Source organism: Tachyglossus aculeatus, chromosome X4 (assembly GCF_015852505.1).
Source record: "Tachyglossus aculeatus isolate mTacAcu1 chromosome X4, mTacAcu1.pri, whole genome shotgun sequence".
In the NCBI taxonomy this organism is placed as follows: domain Eukaryota; kingdom Metazoa; phylum Chordata; class Mammalia; order Monotremata; family Tachyglossidae; genus Tachyglossus; species Tachyglossus aculeatus.
The window spans coordinates 18,514,725-18,535,160 of NC_052098.1; the positions used below are offsets into that span (position 1 = coordinate 18,514,725).

At 44.1% G+C, this 20,436-nt stretch overlaps 1 protein-coding gene across 3 annotated transcripts in view; it reads left to right on the forward strand.

Annotated features, from left to right (window-relative positions):
* JAK2 (Janus kinase 2) overlaps nucleotides 1-14,028 on the forward strand; it is a 187,711-nt gene extending 173,683 nt beyond the window's left edge. For all 3 annotated transcript variants that reach the window (XM_038769577.1, XM_038769575.1, XM_038769578.1), the window contains 3 exons: nucleotides 6,663-6,780; nucleotides 10,550-10,663; nucleotides 11,190-14,028. In XM_038769577.1, coding sequence (XP_038625505.1) covers nucleotides 6,663-6,780; nucleotides 10,550-10,663; nucleotides 11,190-11,297 — 340 coding nt within the window. In that variant the 3' untranslated portion in view covers nucleotides 11,298-14,028. The remainder of the gene's footprint in view (nucleotides 1-6,662; nucleotides 6,781-10,549; nucleotides 10,664-11,189) is intronic.
* The last annotated feature ends 6,408 nt before the right edge of the window (nucleotides 14,029-20,436 follow it).

Sequence of the window (20,436 nt, forward strand, 5' to 3'; positions counted from 1 at the left end):
ATGAGAAAGTATTGTCTGTTCCTCGGAAACACGTCAGGTTGTGGGGTGGGTGGGGTGGGGACAGGAGTGGTCTTCCTGGTTTCCTAGAAAGCTCAGCGGCTCAGCAGTTTGGCTGGTGAGTTTGGATTTAGCTAAATGATGCTGAAGTTGTCCTGAACCAGCTGGGGGGAGATTTAGAAGTGTTGCGTGTTTTTGTTGTTGTTGTTGTTTTGTGCTTACTATGTGCAAGGCACTCTATTAAATGGTGGGGGTGATAATAATGATGGTATTTGTTAAGCGCTTACTATGTGCCAAGCACTGCAAACTAAGGTAGATACAAGGTAATCAGGTTGTCCCATGTGGGGCTCACAGTGTTAATCCCCATTTTGCAGCTGAGGGAACTGAGGCCCAGAGAAGTGAAGTGACTTGCCCAGAGTCACACAGCCGACATGTGGCGGAGCCGGGATTGGAACCCACGACCGCTGACTTCCAAGCCCGGGCTCATCTCACTGAGCCACGCTGCTAGATACAAACCAATCAAGTTAGACACACAGGCTGCATGCAAGTCCCAGTCCAGATCACCGATCAGGTCTGCCGGCTGCGCAGAAGTAGTTCATAATACCGGAGAACCTGCGTGGCCTACTGGATTAGAGCATGGGCCTGGGAGTGAGAAGGGTGATGATAATAATAATAATGATGGTATTTGCTAAGCGCTTACTATGTGTCAAGCACTGTTCTAAGCGCCGGGGTAGATACAAGGTAATCGGGTTGTCCCACGTGGGGCTCACAGTCTTAATCCCCATTTTACAGATGAGGGAACTGAGGCCCAGAGAAGTGAAGTGACTTGCCCAAGGTCACACAGCAGACAAGTGGCAGTCGGGATTAGAACCCAAGTCCTCTGACTCCCAAGCCCGCGCTCTCTCCACTAAGCCGCTCTGCTTCTCCTCTCGTTCAATTGCCCACTGGAGGGCGGATAAAGTGTCTCCGTCCCCAGGGTCCACTGGCAGGGCCCAGCTTCCCTCTGCTAACACAGTTGGGGAGGAGCGGCCCAATGTGGCCGGGCTGCTTACCTGATCCCAGCGTGATAGCCTTGTGCTGCCCGGTGACGGCCTGTGATCACCATGTGATCCCGGGGGGCCACGCACATGTCCACCATGTGACAGCCCCCCCCTCACCCCGTGATCCCAGGTGGCTCACCCCATGTAACCCACGTGCCCACTGCAGGCCATCTCCGCACCACCCACAATGCAGCCAGCCCATCGCCCCGTCCTCTCCACCTATTTGTGTGTATGCCGATGCAGTCATTCTGCCGTCCTTCCCCGTGAATCCCACAATCCAAGGGGAAGGGTCGCTCCCCCCCCCCCCCCCATATCTCCCTCCCACCTGGCGGAGATGATGAGAGCCATGGGCAAACGGCCACCCGGCCCCGACTTGAATGAGACGCCGATGGCAAGTGGATTCTCCCCTTAGGCTGGGAGCAGCCGAGCCGCCCCCAACTAGAAAAACCAGCTGCAGGCCACAGGGGCTACCACCCAAGACGCCCGCTTCACTCCTTTAATGCCAACCTACTTGCTCCATCATCATCATCATCATCATCATCATCATCATCAATCGTATTTATTGAGTGCTCACTATGTGCAGAGCACTGTACTAAGCGCTTGGGAAGTACAAATTGGCAACATATAGAGACGGTCCCTACCCAACAGCGGGCTCACAGTCTAGGAGGGGGAGACGGGCAACGGAACCAAACATATTAACAAAATAAAAGAAATAGAATAGATATGAACAATTGATATCATCATCATCATCATCAATCGTATTTATTGAGCGCTTACTATGTGCAGAGCACTGGACTAAGCACTTGGGAAGTACAAATTGGCAACATCTAGAGACGGACCCTACCCAACAGTGGGCTCACAGTCTAAAAGGGGGAGACAGAGAACAAAACCAAACATACTAACAAAATAAAATAAATAGAATAGATATGAACAATAGATTTCATCATCAATTGTATTTATTGAGCGCTTACTATGTGCAGAGCACTGTACTAAGCGCTTGGGAAGTACAAGTTGGCAACATATAGAGACGGTCCCTACCCAACAGTGGGCTCACAGTCTAGAAGGGGGAGACAGAGAACAGAACCAAACATACTAACAAAATAAAATAAATAGACTAGATATGAACAATAGATATCATCATCATCAATCATATTTATTGAGCGCTTACTGTGTGCAGAGCACTGTACTAAGCGCTTGGGAAGTACAAATTGGCAACATATAGAGACGGTCCCTACCCAACAGTGGGCTCACAGTCTAGGAGGGGGAGACGGGCAACGGAACCAAACATATTAACAAAATAAAAGAAATAGAATAGATATGAACAATAGATATCATCATCATCATCAATCGTATTTATTGAGCGCTTACTATGTGCTCCATCTCAATCTCATCTTGCCCTCTGCGGTCCCTTGGTCTAGCATGCTCTCTTTCTCGTCCTAGGTTGGAACAAGACATCTAAGTATCCGGCTGCTTTTTTGTTGGGTTTTTTGAAGTAACCCATACTCTGGAAAATGTTAATTTTAGGGAAAGCGATAAGACAGTGGGCATTGGAAATGACTCTTTTAGGAATCTTTAGTGGGCATACATGGGCAAAGACCTCAACCAGAAACTGTTTGCTCCTACTTCTACTTCTCTACTCTTTCCACAAGGCCACGCTTCCTCTGGTGGGAGATTTTGCGAGACCACAACAACCACACTTTATGAGCATGAGCGTACTGAATTTTTTGAAACCCCTGGTATTTTATCAAGAGTTCAAAGATGTTCATTTCCTTTCTCTTGAACAATCCTTCATTCAGAAAAACTCCATGAAATTTCAACAGCCTGAAATTTCCATGGTTTGTCTTGAACTGCTTATTTTAGAATAATAATGATAATAATAATAATGGTGTTAAGCACTTACCTTGTGCCAAGCACTGTTCTAAGTGCCAGGGTAGATACAAGGTAATCAGGTTGTCCCACGTGGGGCTAACAGACTTCATCTCCATTTTACAGATGAGGTCACTGAGGCACAGAGAAGTTAAGTGACTTGCTCAAAGTCACACAGCTAACAAGTGGCGGGAAAGTACTTGTTTAGCAGCAATGTTGACAGAGTCTTGTTATAGCACATGGTTCCAAAAATGCTTTGGGATTTCCTTAAGATCTGTAAAATTCCAGCATTAGGGATTGACCTTTTACAATAATTGTACGCATTTGATATGTATAAACTCAACACCACATCTACACTGGCGGCCTGTAGATACAGATCACATGTTGTAAGATGTGAAGTCCTGCAATATTTTTCTGCCACGGTAATATGAAAGATTTACGGCAATTTCTGAAATGCTCTTAGAAGGTCACATTATTGATGGCTTAGCCCAGCAGGGGAAGAGAGAAACAACATGAAGAAAGCTATTACATCATCAGTTAATGTTATTATCAGATATCTTTAGGATGAATGTACTCCCAGGTCTGTGAAAGACTTGGGTGCAAGGAGAGCACCTGGAGGCGGAAATTGGAAAAGAAGGAAGACTTGTCTCTAGATCAGTGGTTCTTAGTGAAATCCCTGATCATTTTGGTACAGTGCTCAAAATTAAAAATGTCCCAGTTGAAAATGTCTTTGCCTAGAGATGGTCCACATAAAACTTTTTACCATTATTTGCTTAATTTTTAAAATGTACAGTCACAAAAATGTTGTGGTGACCTATTTTTGACATCAGCAGCTCTAGAACAGTGCTGTCACAATCCACTAGTAGTACCAATGTGATTTCTTAGCACACCAGCCAGTATTTGATCAAAATATCTTGAGGAAAACACTGTAGTGCTTGCATTAAGGGACGATAAACATGAGCTGCTTATTTGATTTAAATAACTACCTAGTCTCTTTAATATAAAAAAGGTTGTTTCCTATTCAAGGTTGCTTTGCATAATTCTTTAATATAAAGGCATTTTTATGGTTAACATTCGCTTTGTCCCTGTAAGAATGATTCTCCATTCCAGGTCTATCATTCGTTTCCCCTCTCATTGAAATATACAGTCTGCAGTCTATTGGAGTGGTAACCTCAAACAAATTTAAAAGTACTACTGTAAATTGGCCTTTGGAAAATGGAAAAATGAAGGAAAAGTTAAAAAAAAAACAACACATTTAGGAGTGGAACAGTTAATTTGTGTTTGGTTGATCAAGATTACAGCCAAGAAGAATAAACATATTTATTCTGTGGTGCACAGAAATACTGCGATAGACTGTGCAGAAAGTAGAAATTAGTGAAATGCAAATGTAGGCTTATGTAGTGCTTTGATATGCTTTACGTTTGACTAATTTATTTCCTTGAATCTTTCATGATAGAAAAACCATTCTTCTTTACAGTACTACCGGCTGAACAGCGGGGGAAAGAAGGAAAATTACAGATCAGTTGCTTTTTCTTCTTGTTAGCAGGTCTGGTAAAAAGGTTTCACTGGGGAGGAACGACTGAATTGTGAAGCTCAGTAAAAGACCCTTGGTATCCTCAGCTGGAGGATTCGGGAACAAGAGAGCTCTGTCATAAATCACACCATGTTCCCTCTTTCTCCTTCGCTCCCTCACTACCACTCCTCCCTTCCCTCCCTGTCCCTTCTGCCATCCCCTTTCCCTTATTTGTGTCCCTTTACTCTGCACACACTATAGCACTTTTCCTTTTCACACCATGATCTTAAGCTACAGTTCCATGAAAGAACACCAAACCTTCAAGAGGGTGCTTGAATGGAGCTGAAGACATGCAGAAGGGCTCCTGGCCCGTTCAGCTGCATCCAGACCCTTAAAAAGAAACAGGCTCAGGTCCCTCTACACCAGCAATGGTTTTGTTTCTGGAGAGAGTTTTTTGTTCTTTTGTCCTCTCCTGGTTCTCCTCTTATCTCTCCGGTCGTTCTTTCTCAGTCTCTTTTGCAGGCTCCTCCTCCCCCTCCCATCCTCTTACTGTGGGGGTTCCCCAAGGTTCAGTGCTTGGTCCCCTTCTGTTCTCAATCTACACTCACTCCCTTGGTGACCTCATTCGCTCCCACGGCTTCAACTATCATCTCTACGCTGATGACACCCAGATCTACATCTCTGCCCCTGCTCTCTCCCCCTCCCTCCAGGCTCGCATCTCCTCCTGCCTTCAGGACATCTCCATCTGGATGTCCGCCCGCCACCTAAAGCTCAACATGTCGAAGACTGAGCTCCTTGTCTTCCCTCCCAAACCTTGTCCTCTCCCTGACTTTCCCATCTCTGTTGACGGCACTACCATCCTTCCCGTCTCACAGGCCCGCAACCTTGGTGTCATCCTCGACTCCGCTCTCTCATTCACCCCTCACATCCAAGCCGTCACCAAAACCTGCCGGTCTCAGCTCCACAACATTGCCAAGATCCGCCCTTTCCTCTCCATCCCAACCGCTACCCTGCTAATTCAAGCTCTCATCCTATCCCGTCTGGACTACTGCACTAGCCTTCTCTCTGATCTCCCATCCTCGTGTCTCTCTCCACTTCAATCCATACTTCATGCTGCTGCCCGGATTATCTTTGTCCAGAAACGCTCTGGACATATTACTCCCCTCCTCAAAAACCTCCAATGGCTACCGATCAATCTGCGCATCAAGCAGAAACTCCTCACCCTGGGCTTCAAGGCCCTCCATCACCTCGCCCCCTCCTACCTCACCTCCCTTCTCTCCTTCTACTGCCCAGCCCGCACCCTCCGCTCCTCCACCACTAATCTCCTCACTGTACCTCGCTCTCGCCTGTCCCGCCATCGACCCCCGGCCCACGTCATCCCCCGGGCCTGGAATGCCCTCCCTCTGCCCATCCGCCAAGCTAGCTCTCTTCCTCCCTTCAAGGCCCTGCTGAGAGCTCACCTCCTCCAGGAGGCCTTCCCAGACTGAGCCCCTTCTTTCCTCTCCCCTCGTCCCCCTCTCCATCCCCCCGTCTTACCTCCTTCCCTTCCCCACAGCACCTGTATATATGTATATATGGTTGTACATATTTATTGCTCTATTTATTTATTTATTTATTTATTTTACTTGTACATTTCTATCCTACTTATTTTATTTTGCTGGTGTGTTTGGTTCTGTTCTCTGTCTCCCCCTTTTAGACTGTGAGCCCACTGTTGGGTAGGGACTGTCTCTATGTGATGCCAATTTGTACTTCCCAAGCGCTTAGTACAGTGCTCTGCACATAGTAAGCACTCAATAAATACGATTGATTGATTGATTGATTCTTTTTTTCATGGTTTCTTAAGCCCTTACTATGTGTCAGGCACCGTAGTAAGTACTGGTGTAGATACAAGGTCTTCAGGTGGGACACAGCTCCTGTCCTGCATAAGGCTCACAGTCTTAATCCCAATTTTATAGAAGTACAGAGAAGTGAAGTGACTCGCTCATGGTCATACAGCAGACAAGTGGCAGAGCCGGGATTAGAACCCAGGTCCTCTGACTTCCCAGGCCTGGACTTTTTCCACTAGGCCCCGCTGCTTCCTGATTTCAAGGTCGAAATCATTGGCTCAAACGAGGGTTTGGGATGATCAGTGGTCTTGAATTTATCCATGCAATTCTGTCTCCCCTTAGCCGGATAATCATAAATTGGCAGGACCACGGTCTCGTTCGGTCTTTTGATCTTTATTGATTTCCTTCCACTCAATCTAGGTATGCTCCGGAATCTCTGACGGAGAGCAAGTTTTCCGTAGCCTCGGATGTCTGGAGTTTTGGAGTGGTTCTGTATGAACTGTTCACATATATCGAGAAAAGCAAAAGCCCACCAGCGGTCAGTGTGCCATTTTTATCTACCAATCTCGTGGTGGGGAGTGGAGGAGGGAAGTGGGAAAACAGGGTCATCTGGAAAATAAGCCATAATCCATTATGAGGCCTTTGAAACTTGTTGGATTTTTTTTCAGTAGTACAAAGTCCATTTATACCAAAAAAAATGTTGGTTCACCTGTGCTCATTAATCGGAGAAAAGAAGCTGTGGATATGTTCTTTGAGAACAATATAATGAAGGATTTCTAGTCCGATCCAGTACCAAAAAAAATCCTTTAACTCGATGATTTTAGGTTACTAATGTTGCACCGACCCCTGACTTTGGGGTTTTTGTTTTTTGGTCGGGAGAAAAGAGATTTTCATGCACTCAGCCAAGGTGATCATAGCTTTGAGAAAATGTGATCCCAGTGAAAATTCACTTCTCAGTTACACATGGGGATGGAGCCCAGTCCAGAAACCAGGATTCATCTAAATCATATCTAAGCTCTTACTACTGTGCTCTGCAGCACAGTAAGTGCTAAATAAATACCACTGAAGAGTTGAAAAAGTCACGGTGGAATCTCTGTCTGCTAATCTGGACGTATTCAGTATAATCAGTCATTCATTTATTGAGCACTTACTGTGTGCAGACCACTGTACTAAGCTCTTGGGAGAGGACTACATAGCAATAAACAGACATCCCCTGCCCACAGCGAGCTTACAGTCTAGAGGGAGAGACAGACATTAATAGAAATAAAATTACAGTTCTGTACATAAATGCTGTGGGGCTGGGAGGAGGGGAGGATGAATAAAGGAAGCACCAATCAGTGGTGAGCCCGCTGTTGGGTAGGGACCGTCTCTATATGTTGCCAACTTGTACTTCCCAAGTTCCCAACTTGTACAGTGCTCTGCACACAGTAAGCATCTAGAGCAAGTGGACAGACATTTAAAGAAATTACAGATGCATACCCAAATGCCGTGGGACTAAGGGTGGGGTGAATAGAGTACTTAAAGGATACAAATCCTAGGGATAAGGGCACCAAAGGAAAAAAGAGCAGAAACACAGAGCCCGAGTGGGATTCAACAAACACACTAATAGGCACACGGAGGACCCGGCACAAACAACTAGAGCAACCACAAAACATCACATACATCTCCACGTACACATAGAGTTGGCCTTCCTATTTGTAAATGATGCTACTGACAGTGAGGTGTACCTGTAGAACCCACAATGAAGACATAGAGAGATTGGGAAATAGTCATAGAGCTATCAAACACTCAGTGGTATTTTTTGAGCGCCTACTGGGGATGGAGCACTTGGGAGAGCCCAACTCGTGCAGTCAATCCACCGATGGTATTTACTGAGTGCTTACTGTGTGCAGAGCACTGTTCTAGGAGCTTAGACACAATTATAGAAGAATCCAAGTTTCTGGACTGACCTGTAATAATAATGATAATCATAATTATGGTATTGGTTAAGCGCTTACTATGTGCTAAACGCTGTTCTAAGCGCTGGGGTAGATGCAAGGTAATCAGGTTGTCCCATGTGGGACTCACAGTCTTAATCCCCATTTTACAGATGAGGTAACTGAGTCACAGAGAAGTGAAGTGGCTTGCCCAAGGTCACACAGCCGACAAGCGGTGAAACCGGGATTAGAACCCACGTCCTCTGACTCCCAAGCCTGTGCTCCTTTCACTAAGCCATGCTGCTTCTCTAATCACGATGGTATTTGTTAAGCGCTTACTATGTGCCAAGCACTGTTCTAAGCACTGGGGTAGATACAGGGTAATCAGATTGTCCCACGTGGGGCTCATAGTCTTAATCCTCCTTTTACAGATAAGGTAACTGAGGCACAGAGAAGTGAAGTGACTTGACCAAAGTCACACAGCTGACAAGCGGTGGAGCCAGGTTTAGAACCCATGACCTCTGATTCCCAAGCCCGTGCTCTTTCCACTAAGCCATGCCGCTTTACAGTGCAACAGAGTCGGAAGGCACATTACCTGCCCACAACGAGCTTACAGTCTAGAGGGGAAGGCAGACAGGAGTATGAGTAAATCATTCCAGCCCTTAGAACAGTGCCTGGCACATAGAAAGTGCTTAACAAATATTATTATTATTATTTCTAATACATAATTTATAAATATATACATAAGCGCTGTGGGGCCGAGGGTGGGACAAACACCAAATCCTCCAAGGTCACAGATCCAAGCGCGGAGACGGCACAGAAGAGAGATGGAGGCTGGGGAAAGGGCTTAGTCGGAGAAGGCCTCTTGGAGATGATTTGACCTTAATAAGGCTTTGAAGGTGGGGGAGAGTGGTAGTCTAGCATATATGGAGGGGAAAGGAGTTCTGCTACAAAAACCAGTAAGACCTGGCAAACGAGAGCTACGTAGAGAGGTATAAATGGAGAGAAACAGATTAAAAATGTCCTAGAGACAGATTCAAGAGAGGAGGCTAGGTGACGGTGGGTGACTTGATGAGTGGAAGACCAAATGGGTGGATAATGGGGAATAATCCTAATTTTTAAAAACATTTATTCATTCATTCATTCAGTTGTATTTATTGAGCCCTTACTGTGTGCAGAGCACTGTGCTAAGCGCTTGGGAAGTACAAATCGGCAACAAATAGAGACGGTCCCTACCCAACAATGGGCTCACAGTCTAGAAGCGGGAGACAGACAAAAAAGAAAAAAAAAACAAGTAGACAGGTGTCAATACCGACAAAATAGAATTATAGCTATATGCACTTCATTAATAAAATAGAGTAATAAATATGTACAAATATACACAAGTGTTGTGGGGAGGGAAAGGGGGAAGGGCAGAGGGAGGGAGGGGGACGATGGGAAGGGGAGGAGGAGGACGAGAGGAAAAATGGGGGGTTCAGTCTGGGAAGGCCTAATGAATTTTTTCACAGGTTTTAGCTGATATATAATAATAGATGGTTTTAGTAAGAGGAGGGCTAGTCAGGCACGAAAGCTTCAGGGAAGATCACGTGAATGTCAGAGGGAAAGGAGAAAGGGCTAGGGAATGGGGAGGAAATAAAATTGGGAGGAGAGAGGAGAAAGAGTTTAGTAGAGTGGGAGTCTTTAGCTAGTTCTGGATTGTTTTTCTATTTTCTTCCCAGTGTTATTAAAGTAGTAGGACCATCCTTCAATGCCCTATCCCATGATGTGCCCAGACCCTCTTTGTTTTCCTTCTCTCACATCCCCTCACCCACCTTTTTCCCACTTCCCATCTGCAGTTCCAGATTTCTTCTCTCTTTCTCTCCCAGTGCTCCCAGATCCCATACCCTCTCCAGAGTTCCAGAGCCTTTTCCTTTCCCCCTTCACGTCCCAACTCTCCAGACCCCTTTCCTTCTTCCGTCTCCTGCTATTCTGAGATGCCATTCCCTCCCTCCTTCTGCCAGCTCTCAATACCCAATTCCCTGTTGGGATGTGCATCTGTTGATGTGTGTGTATGTGTGTCTGTGTAGGAGACTGAGTATGTCTCATGTGTACATTTTACACCTATGCAGAGAATGGGTTATTTAGCTCATTGTGGGAAGGGAGTGTGCCTGTTACATTATTGTGTTGTACTCTCCCAAGTGCTTAGTATTGTGCTCTGTACACAGTAAGCACCCAATAAGTATGATTGAATTGACTGATTGCTCCCACGGGAATAATTTTCACCATGACACTAGGTTTTGAAAACTTGGATGAACAACCCCAGGAAATTAAATTATTACATTATTATATCAGGGCTCTGTACATAAACAAGAGCCCATAAGAGACTTATGCAGAGAGCTGTTGTTTTTACAGGAATTCATGCGAATGATTGGCAATGACAAACAAGGACAGATGATTGTATTCCATTTGATAGAACTTTTGAAGAATAATGGACGGCTTCCAAGACCAGAGGGCTGTCCTGATGAGGTAATAAGAATATTTGGTCTCTATTATCATTAATGTTTACAGTAAGTATATATCCCAAAGTAAAGAGGAGCAGCGTGGCTCAATGGAAAGAGCCCGGGCTTGGGAGTCAGAGGTCATGGGTTTGAATCCCGGCTCCACCACTTGTCAGCTGTGTGACCTTGGGCAAGCCACTTAGCCTCTCTGTGCCTCAGTTCCCTCATATGTAAAATGGGGATGAAGACTGTGAGCCCCACGTGGGACACCTGATCACCTTGTATCCCCCAACGCTCACAACAGTGCTTTGCACATAGTAAGCGCTTAACAAATACCGTTATTATTATTATTATTATTAAAGAATCCCAATTCTGTGACATATAATTAGCTGAGCATTTTTAGAGAATTAGGAGTGGGAAACTGAGGCACGGGAAGGGTGACAGATGCTCTAAAGTGCAAAACAATCCAGGGAATACTAATTATCAGTCTCCCACCCAGATGAACAAGATGCACTCTGATGGGCATAATTCTGATTTCTTTTCTGTTTCCCCAGATTTATTCTATAATGACAGAGTGCTGGAACAACAATGTAAGCCAGCGCCCCTCCTTCAGGGAGCTCGCTGTTCGAGTGGATCGCATCAGGGACAGCATGGGTGGATGAAAGAGCTGGAGCTCACAATAGGTTCACATTAGACTTCAAAATTAAGCTTTCTCCTTCAGGTTGCTCTGGATTATTCTCCCACACATCTTAATGGTGGATAGACAAAGACATGTCGAAGTATCTCATCAGAACCTGCAAGCTTTGGGGACTTTCTGCTTGTTTTTGCCAAGAGAGTCGTACTTTACAAGAATATGCCAATAGACCCTGAAATAGTATCGGGAATTATTTCTGTAAGCAAGGTAGTGAAACCAGTTCTGTGTGTCATCAGTTAGCATCGCCATCATTTGCCTTTCGAGGCAAAGTAAAAAGAGCAGTGACAAGTAAACCGTCGGTCGGACGAAAAAGCAACATTTCATTCATTTTTTTGGCCATGATGAAGATGCATAGAATATATTTGTACGGTCTTTTTCTCACAGTGAATGTAGAACGACTTGGCACTCGGAAAATGTTTTGCACAAGGGCTTGTGTTCATGAATATTGTTTTATAGTTTTTCATTGCTGATCCACAAGGGTGTCACTGCAGAACAGCATGAAGAAAATGTACCAAGTAAATTTCAGTGGGCCCATTCAACGGCACCCCTGGTCAGCAATATTAACAGGTGTATGCTTAGAGCTTTTTGTTTCATGTACTGTAAATATTTTACTACGGAAAGGGAACAGATGTCTAGGTTTATTTGTACAGGCTGATTTCCCCACTCCTGAAGGCAATCTATTTTCCTACTCAGTTTTCATGTGTCTGGGTGGAAGTGTTCATTAAGTGGAGTTCCCGCCACAGTATCTTCACCCTTCTTCACCCTGAAAAATAAGGACGGGACAACAGTTCTCCGGATAGGTATTAGCCTCCAAACTCTTCCTTCAACCCCAGAGACCCGTGGCCAACAATTCAATTAAACCACATAAGAAAAATGTTAGCCTTGTAATTCATACTGTGTAAACCTACTTGCTTTGCTCTTCAAAGATATTGTAGGTTAGAAAGATAAGTTAGTAAGTTCAATTCTTGGTCAACCTTTGTTTTCCTTAAGGTTGATTTATTTTAATAGTAGGAAAAAATCATTTTTCCTAACCTCCTAGCTAATTCTGTGTGCATTGTTTAACAGGAAATGAGAGCAATTGCCAACCCCCACCTTTAAGAGTAACAGAATTCATAATGCAAACCTGGGAAAATTAAGGCAAGCGTAGTGGAAGAATTTTGCAATAGATCAAGTTTGTACTTGATACTCCCATTTTGCCAGTAAATTGCCAAGTTTGGGTGTTACTGTATTCTGGATCATGTACCTCGTTGACATTTTTGCCTCATGCTCAAGTTTAAACTATTTAATCCATATCTTGAAGATTTGTCTCAGTGGCACAAGCTGGTTTTTAATTATGTACTTTTGTTTAAGTCAAGTCCCGTTATTAGTTGAGTTCTGCTCTGGAATCGGTCTGAAATCTCAGTGTATATTAAACATTTGGAGGTCTGGAGAAGGCATTTTTTTTTACAAAAAAAAAGAAGAAAATAGCTTTACAGCATTGACAGCATTTGACAGCTGAACTAATGAATGCAGAAATAATCTAAAATGGCAATGTACTTTGGTGCAGTAGTAAAGTAGATCCCAATGGATATTTAAAAAGCGAAATGTAGTCGTTTGTGTTAAAAAAAAAAATCTCAGGGATATATATGTGTAGTGCAATTAAGAGATCTTCCAGACTGCCAGTTTTTCGAGAGAAATGTATGCCCTTATTATGATATAGGATCGTTTGATGGATTTCATACTCGGTACTAACAAAAGTGGGTGAAAAGTCTTGTGAAGGTCTGTATCATTTTGTTTTATGCTTTTAAAAAAAACAAGGATACTTGCTGGTATTCTTTTCTTTTTTAAAAAAATTTTAATACCTTGAGTCTTAGTGATAGGTAAAGAATCCCAAGCAAATTCCCTTCATTTTACTGAATTACGGATGAATGACTCTGGGATTTCAAAGTGAAGTTATTTTTTAATTGAGGGTTTATGTTTTTCTTTTCAGTTCAAACCATGCATGGAAAAACACTGTAATTATTTAATTGGTTGTTCTCAAGGTACTTGTCGTGACTTTACTGTTCTTATTAATGCCAGTCACCTTCAAATTAGTACAATATAGAAATGAAGTTTTGTTAGAATCTCAGCAGTTCTCTGTATATGCTGCAGTATTTTTTTACTTGTTTAGAAGTCTTTGCATTAAGAGGCAAACTAATTCCTCTGTTGGTATTTGCTTTGGAAAAAAAATCTCCTTTACATGTTATTTATATATGCTCCCTAAAGCGTTGTGGCCTGTGGTGGAAAAGTGCTCTCCCTCACATACATGACCGCTGCTATGAAGTTCCGTGGAATTTTTTTTCACCGCTACTGCTTTTCAGATATTTTAAAATTATTTTAATAGTACAGTGCACATTGCAAGCACCTAAAAATTCACAACAGCGTTTCTCTCCGGTACAGTCCTGCTCTGCAATTTCTTGATTGCCGGTGTGCTTATTCTTCCCAAACTTGTTCTTAAACCTTTTCTAAAGAGCTGCAAAGATCATGTAGTGAGACTATAGATGTGAGTTGCCATCTCACTGTCACCTACCTGAGAAAGTGGGGAAACCCACTTACAGGTTTCTGTATGGACAAATTGGAGAATCCAAGGAATGCTTCCCTAGTTCTCTGACACCAGCTAGTATATTGTCTCCGTGAACATTGCTGTATCAACATAATCCAAAGTATTAAAATAATTTTAAAATGTGAAAGTTCCCTGTAATTTTTTAGAGTAGACTTATAAAGTTCTCACCTTTTCTTTAATAAATGAATCCAAAAAGTGGTTGCAGTAGGTATGAAGCAGTGTGGCCTAGTGGAAAGAGCACAGGCCTGGAAGTCAGAGGCCCTGGGTTCCAATTCTGGCTTCGCCATTTGCCTGCCATGTGATCTTGAGCAAGATGCTTAACTTCTCTGTGCCTCAGTGACCCCACCTGACAAGTGGGGATTAAGTACCTGTTCTCCCTCCTCCTTAGCCTGTGAGGGACAAGGACTTGGATCGACCCGATTGACTTGTATCGACCGCAGTGCACAGAACCGTGCACTTGGGCAAGTCACGTAACGTCTCCGTTATCTCATCTGGAAAATGGGGATTGAGGCTGTGAGCCCCACATGGGACGGGGATTGTGTCCCACCTGATTTGCTTGTATCCACCCCAGCGCTTAGTTCAGTGCCTGGCACAGAGTATCTACCGCAGTGCACAGAACCGTGCTTGACTCACAGTAAGTGCTTAATAAATGCTATAATTATTATTATTTGAACATCCTGCCCAGCACCGTGCATGTGTCAGTGACTGGGGCTTCCTGCCCTTCTCCTCTATCAGTCCCCACATTTGTTTAGGAGATAGAGGCACCCTCAGGGTATCCTGAGGACCAAACCTCCTTTGGCTCCATCATTTCTAGACGGTGAGCCCGTTGTCAGGTAGGGACCATCTCTGTATATGTTGCCGACTTGTACTTCCCAAATGCTTAGTACAGTGCTCTGCACTCAGTAAACGCTCAATAAATCCGATTGAATAAATGAATTTGCTGTGGTGATGGATCCAGCGGTAGCATTTACTGAGGAGTTACTGTGTGCAGAGCACTATATCAAGGTCTTGGGAGACTCCAATACAGTTAGTAGACATGGCCCTCTACCCTCAAGGAGTTTACAGTCTAGCAGGGGAGACAGACACTCATCTAAATTACAGATAGGAGGAAGAAGGAAAAGGGGATATTTACATAGGTTTGTGCTTTAAATGCTTAAACAAGAAACGCTACGGGAGATTGTGAGAAGAGAGGTGCTTAGGTGGCACGCGGAGAAGCAGCATGGCTTAGTGGATAGAGCGCGGGCCTGGGGGTCAGAGGGTCATGGGTTCTAATCCCAACTCCACCACTTGTCTGCTGTGTGATCTTGGGCGGGTCACGTGTCTCCGTGCCTCAGTTATCTCCTCTGTAAAGTGGGGATTGAGACTGTGAGCCCCACGTGGGACAGGGACTGTGTCCCTCCCGATTTGCTTGTATCCACAGTGCCTGGCACATAGTAAGAGCGATATTTACATTCACATCCAAAAAAAAATCTAATTTATAATTTGATTCTTGGTGTGTATTTACATTACTACTTGATCACACGACTATGTCGTGTGTTTTTACTGCTGTTTCTTAATATATTTATATTGTTTTGGGAAATGTTTTTTTTTCCCCTTGGGAGAGCTTTAATGCACTTTACATTATTTCCTCCGGGAGACCTTTTTTTTAGTGTTCTTTTGCTTAACACTGCATTATCATGGAACTAATTCAGCCCTACTGGGTTCCTGCCTAACATGGAGAGAGATTGATTTAAGTTAATGAGACTGTGAGTAATCACAAAGGAGACTGTGTGTTGTTTTTAACTCAAGCCCAAACGTATTTCTTACAAGTAACATTTGAAGAAAATGGTTTTCAGAGGTCTGGTGTACTGAAGAAGCTACAAGTCAGCTCAGTGCTTAGAACGTTTCACTGTATAAAATTTGGTCCCCTCCTTGGGTCCCTTTCAATGTAAAAGTGTGAAACTACAGCCTCAAGATCCAGCAAGCAAGCAGCGCTGTAAGGGTTGTGCAATTTGGAGAGTGATAATTCATTCATTCAGTCGTATTTACTGAGTGCTTACTGTGTGCAGAGCACAGTACTAAGCGCTTGGGAAGTACAATTCAGCAACAAATAATAGTAATGGTATTTATCAAGTGCTCATTACAAACCAAGCACTCTGCTAAACACTGAGAGAGATACAAGGTAATCAGATCAGACACGGTGCCTAGCTCACATGTGGATAACAATCTAAGAGGGAGGGAAAACCGGTATTTTCTCCCCATTTTACAAAGGAGGAATCTGAGGCCCAGGGAGGTTAAGTGACATGCCCCAGGTCACACAGCAAGCAAGTGGTGGAGCCGCATCCAGCACCCAGGGCTCCTGATTTCCAGGTCTGTGCTCTACTCACTGGGCCACGATGACAAAGGGGTCACGGGTGAACCTCAGTCAAATCACAAAGACTTTAAGACCGAGACGTTGTGCCAAGAAATCGATTGTAGAGGCCTCTCACACTTCGCTGGTACTTGCCGGTTGGGTTCCTGCCGAAGCAGTGAGTTCAAGCAAGTAGTCAGGCAGAAGTGCGGGGCACTGTGAATGGCGTGCATTCATTCTATAGACAAAACCCATTTTGAATCAGAGACCACACGATACGGCCAGTGCCTAACGTGAAGGGCACGGACCAAAGCGGTTCAAATTCATTTCATTCATTCAATTGTATTTATCAATCAATCAATCAATCGTATTTACTGAGCGCTTACTGTGTGCAGAGCACTGTGCTAAGCGCTTGGGAAGTACAAATCGGCAACATATAGAGACGGTCCCTACCCAACAACGGGCTCACAGTCTAGAAGGGGGAGATGGACAACAAAACAAAACATGTAGACAGTTGTCAAAACCGTCAGAACACCCTTTGTGTTAGCCAGCTATTTTCAGCATTGGGGTCACAAATCTTCACCACCAAAGGCAAGCCTCGAGTAGATGCTCCCCTGCTTCTGACTATTTCACCCCTTCGTGAGCTTATTTATTAAGCGCTTACTGTGTGCAGAACAGTATGTTGAGTGCTGGGAAAAATATGCATGTGAGAGGTGAGATGTTGGCTATGCAGATATTAGAATAGATGGTAAGGCTGCTTAACCCTGCTGTCTTCAAGTATATGAAGGGGTATGTAGGGAGCATCCTGACCAGGGGTTAGCTGTATCCAAGGAGGGCTGAACAATAAGAAATTAGCTCAACTATAAATGGCAGCAGACCAGAGTTTGTTTAGACAGACCTAAGGGGTTTTTGACTATCATCACGTTGATAAGACCCTAGACCAGGTTACCAAGGGAGGCTGTGGATTTTCCATTCCTCGAGGCCGTTGACAGAATTTACTGAGTGCCTACTTCGTGTAAATCAATCAATCAATGGTATTTATTGAGTGCTTACTGTGTGCAGAGCACTGTATGAAGGGCTTGCATGGTTCAGTCATTTGCCTACAGGAAATAAAAGGCAGGATCAAATGGCTTCTTAAATTCCTTCCAGTTCTGAGAATCTATTTAATCATCAAATAGTACGATACACACTGATGGTCCATTGGAAAAAGCAGGGCTCTGCAAATCAGGCATTTATTGAGCACTTAATGTTTACAGAGGAATGGGTGACCATTAGAGGTTTTTGAGGAGTGGGACAATGCCTGAAAAATGATGTTTTATCTGGTTTTGTACAAATAGCTTTGCTGCTTGTAAATATCTTTATGTTTGTCTCCTCCATTGGAGTGTAAGATCCTTGTGGGCAAAGAACATGCCACTTCTTTATTCTGTACTTCACAAGCACCTAGTACAGTATACCACACAAAAAGAGTGCTCCATAAATACTACTGCTACTGAATTTTTTATTGTGTTCTATTTTACTTCACGTCCTTCTCTGAATTTCTTTTGAAGATTTAAAAATGAAGAAACTCATCCATCATAACACTGTATTTTTTAAAATAATGACACTCAACAGTGTTTGGCAGACATCCTCAAGCTGTATCCTCAAGGAGGAAGAAAGGTAGAGCTCTGGAAGAGCAAAGGGTCAGCTGTCCCTGACCTTTTATCAATCAGTGGTATTTGTTGATTTATCAACTTACCAAAAAAGAAACTTATCGAGCACCTATTGTGTGCAGAGCCCTGTACTAAGTGCTTGGGAGAGTATAATATAGGAGGGTTGGTAAACGCTGAGCTTGCAGTCTAGAGGGGTGAACAGCTCTAAATAAATAATTTATAATATATAATTTAAAGATATGTGCATAAGTGCTGTGGGGTTGAGGGTGGGGTGCATATCAAATGCCCAAAGGTCACAGATTCAAGTGCCTAGGTGATGCATTTTGTACCATTAAGCTTGCAGACCAATATCTGAAGAAACTTTATAAGACTAGGCCTTAGCCAAAGTGGGGATGGGAGAGAGCCGCTCAATAGGTCTGGGCGGTGATGATAGTGATGCAGTTACCCAGGTAAATCAGGCCAAAAGAAGAGACTTATTTTGTCTGGATTCTCTCAGTTGTTTCCTTTCTCCTCTTATCTCAGCATATAATGATTTTAGAGTTGGGGAAAATAGTAAAAAAAAAAAAAAAAATACTTCCTCTCTTCCCTCCCAGAAAAGTGAAGGAGAGTATCTTGGGCTCCTTGAGGATTGAGATTGTGTGTACCACTCCATTATTGTGTGGTCTTCTCCCAAGTGCTCAATGCTTTGCACACGGTAAATGCTCACTAAACACCATCGATTGATTGATTACATTCTGGGAAGACTGGGCTTTCATTTCATGAAGTCTTATGGGATGAAAGCTTTCCCTGTACTGTCAAATTACTGTACATCCATCTCCATTTTCTCAACGGTGAGATATAGTCATCCAGGAGGCCAAGTTGAGCAGTTGAGCATCAGCCCACGACCGTACTGGGAACCACCCAATCAGTGGTATTTAATGAGCACCTACTGTGGGCAGAGCACTGTACTATGCACTTTGGAGAGCCCAATACAACAGAGTTGGTAGACCAGGGAATCCAATTCTACAGCTTCAGATAAGAACCTCCCCAATTCAAAACCCAGAAAGGGAGCAGCATTTCTAATCAATACTACCTATCGCAGAGAGAATGAGAGCTGGAAAAATGAGGCTTGGGGGGCGGGGGGCGGGGGAGTGAGGGAGGGATCAGATGCAGGGAGAGAGTTGGGAGGAGTGGGGAGATCATCAGAGACTGCAAAAGAATGAGAGAGAACTCACCTGAGTCTGCTAGAGGCTATAGCCACCCAGAACTGTCTGTTCAAAACATGTGTGAGAAACTACAGTGCTCATATCTTCTGCATCTCAAAGTGGAACAGAAGGTTGGACTGAAAGGCAGCAGGGCCAATGGTTTGAACAGATGAGGGCAAGGAGAGAGAAAGGAAAAAAGGTTACTGGTTCTCTTCCTCCCTTTTTCTCCACCTCATTTCTCTCTCCCCCTCTTTCTCTTCCTCACCCTCACAGAGAAATAGGGGAAGGAAAAGCAAAATGAAGAGGGAGAAAGAGTTTAGCAAAAGCGTCCCCATTCCCGCTCCCGGCTATCTTTTGAGCTCATCTTTGTCCCTTATTGTGCCTCCTGGCTGGCAGTCTGGTTTTTCCTCCAGCTGCTATTGTTTCTCAGCTGCTGAAATTAATTTTAGATGTAGAGTAATGCTAAGCGTGGTTTGTTGCTGTTAGAAGCTTCAAAGCACACAAAGCCTTATGCTCCAAGCCCCACTACTTCCCTCCCTCCCACTCACCTTTCTTGCTCCTAGCTGCTCTCTGTTCACTTCGGAGGTTCCTGGCTTCTGTTGTCTTCCTGGACCTTGAATCGGCTGGGCTACAGCTCCCTTTCTAAAGGAGCTTGGACAAATTTTGGAAACTTCTAGGTGTTAGCCTGACTGTCATGGAATCCCTTGTTTGAGGCTTCTTGGTACCCACAGCTCCCAAACAACGTGACCTAGTGGAAAGAGCATGGTCCCAGGAGCCCGAGGACCTGGGTTCTAAGTACCTCTTGTCGCTGTGTGACCTTGGACAAGTCACTTAACTTCTCTTTGTTTCGGTTACCTCATCAGCAAACTGGGGATTAAAACTGAGAGCCCCTGTGGGTCATGGACTCTGTCCAACCTGGTTAGCATGCATCTACACCAGCGTTTAATATTCATTCATTCAATCAATCAATCGTATTTATTGAGTGCTTACTGTGTGCAGAGCACTGTACTAAGCACTTGGGAAGTACAAGTTGGCAACATAAAGAGACAGTCCGTACCCAATCACGGGCTCACAGTCTAGAAGGGGGATACAGACAACAAAACAAAACATGTGGACAGGTGTCATCAGAATAAATAGAAATAAAGCCTGGTATATAGCAAATGTTTAACGAATACCATAAAAAAAGTAAAGTCACCCCCACTAGACTGTAAGCTCCTTAAGGGCAGGGATCATGCCTACCAACTCTATTGAATTGTAAGAATAATAATAATAGCATTTGTTAAACGCTTACTATGTGCCAAGCACTGTCCTAAGCGCTGGGGGGATACAAGGTAATCAGATTGTCCTACATGGGGCTCACAGTC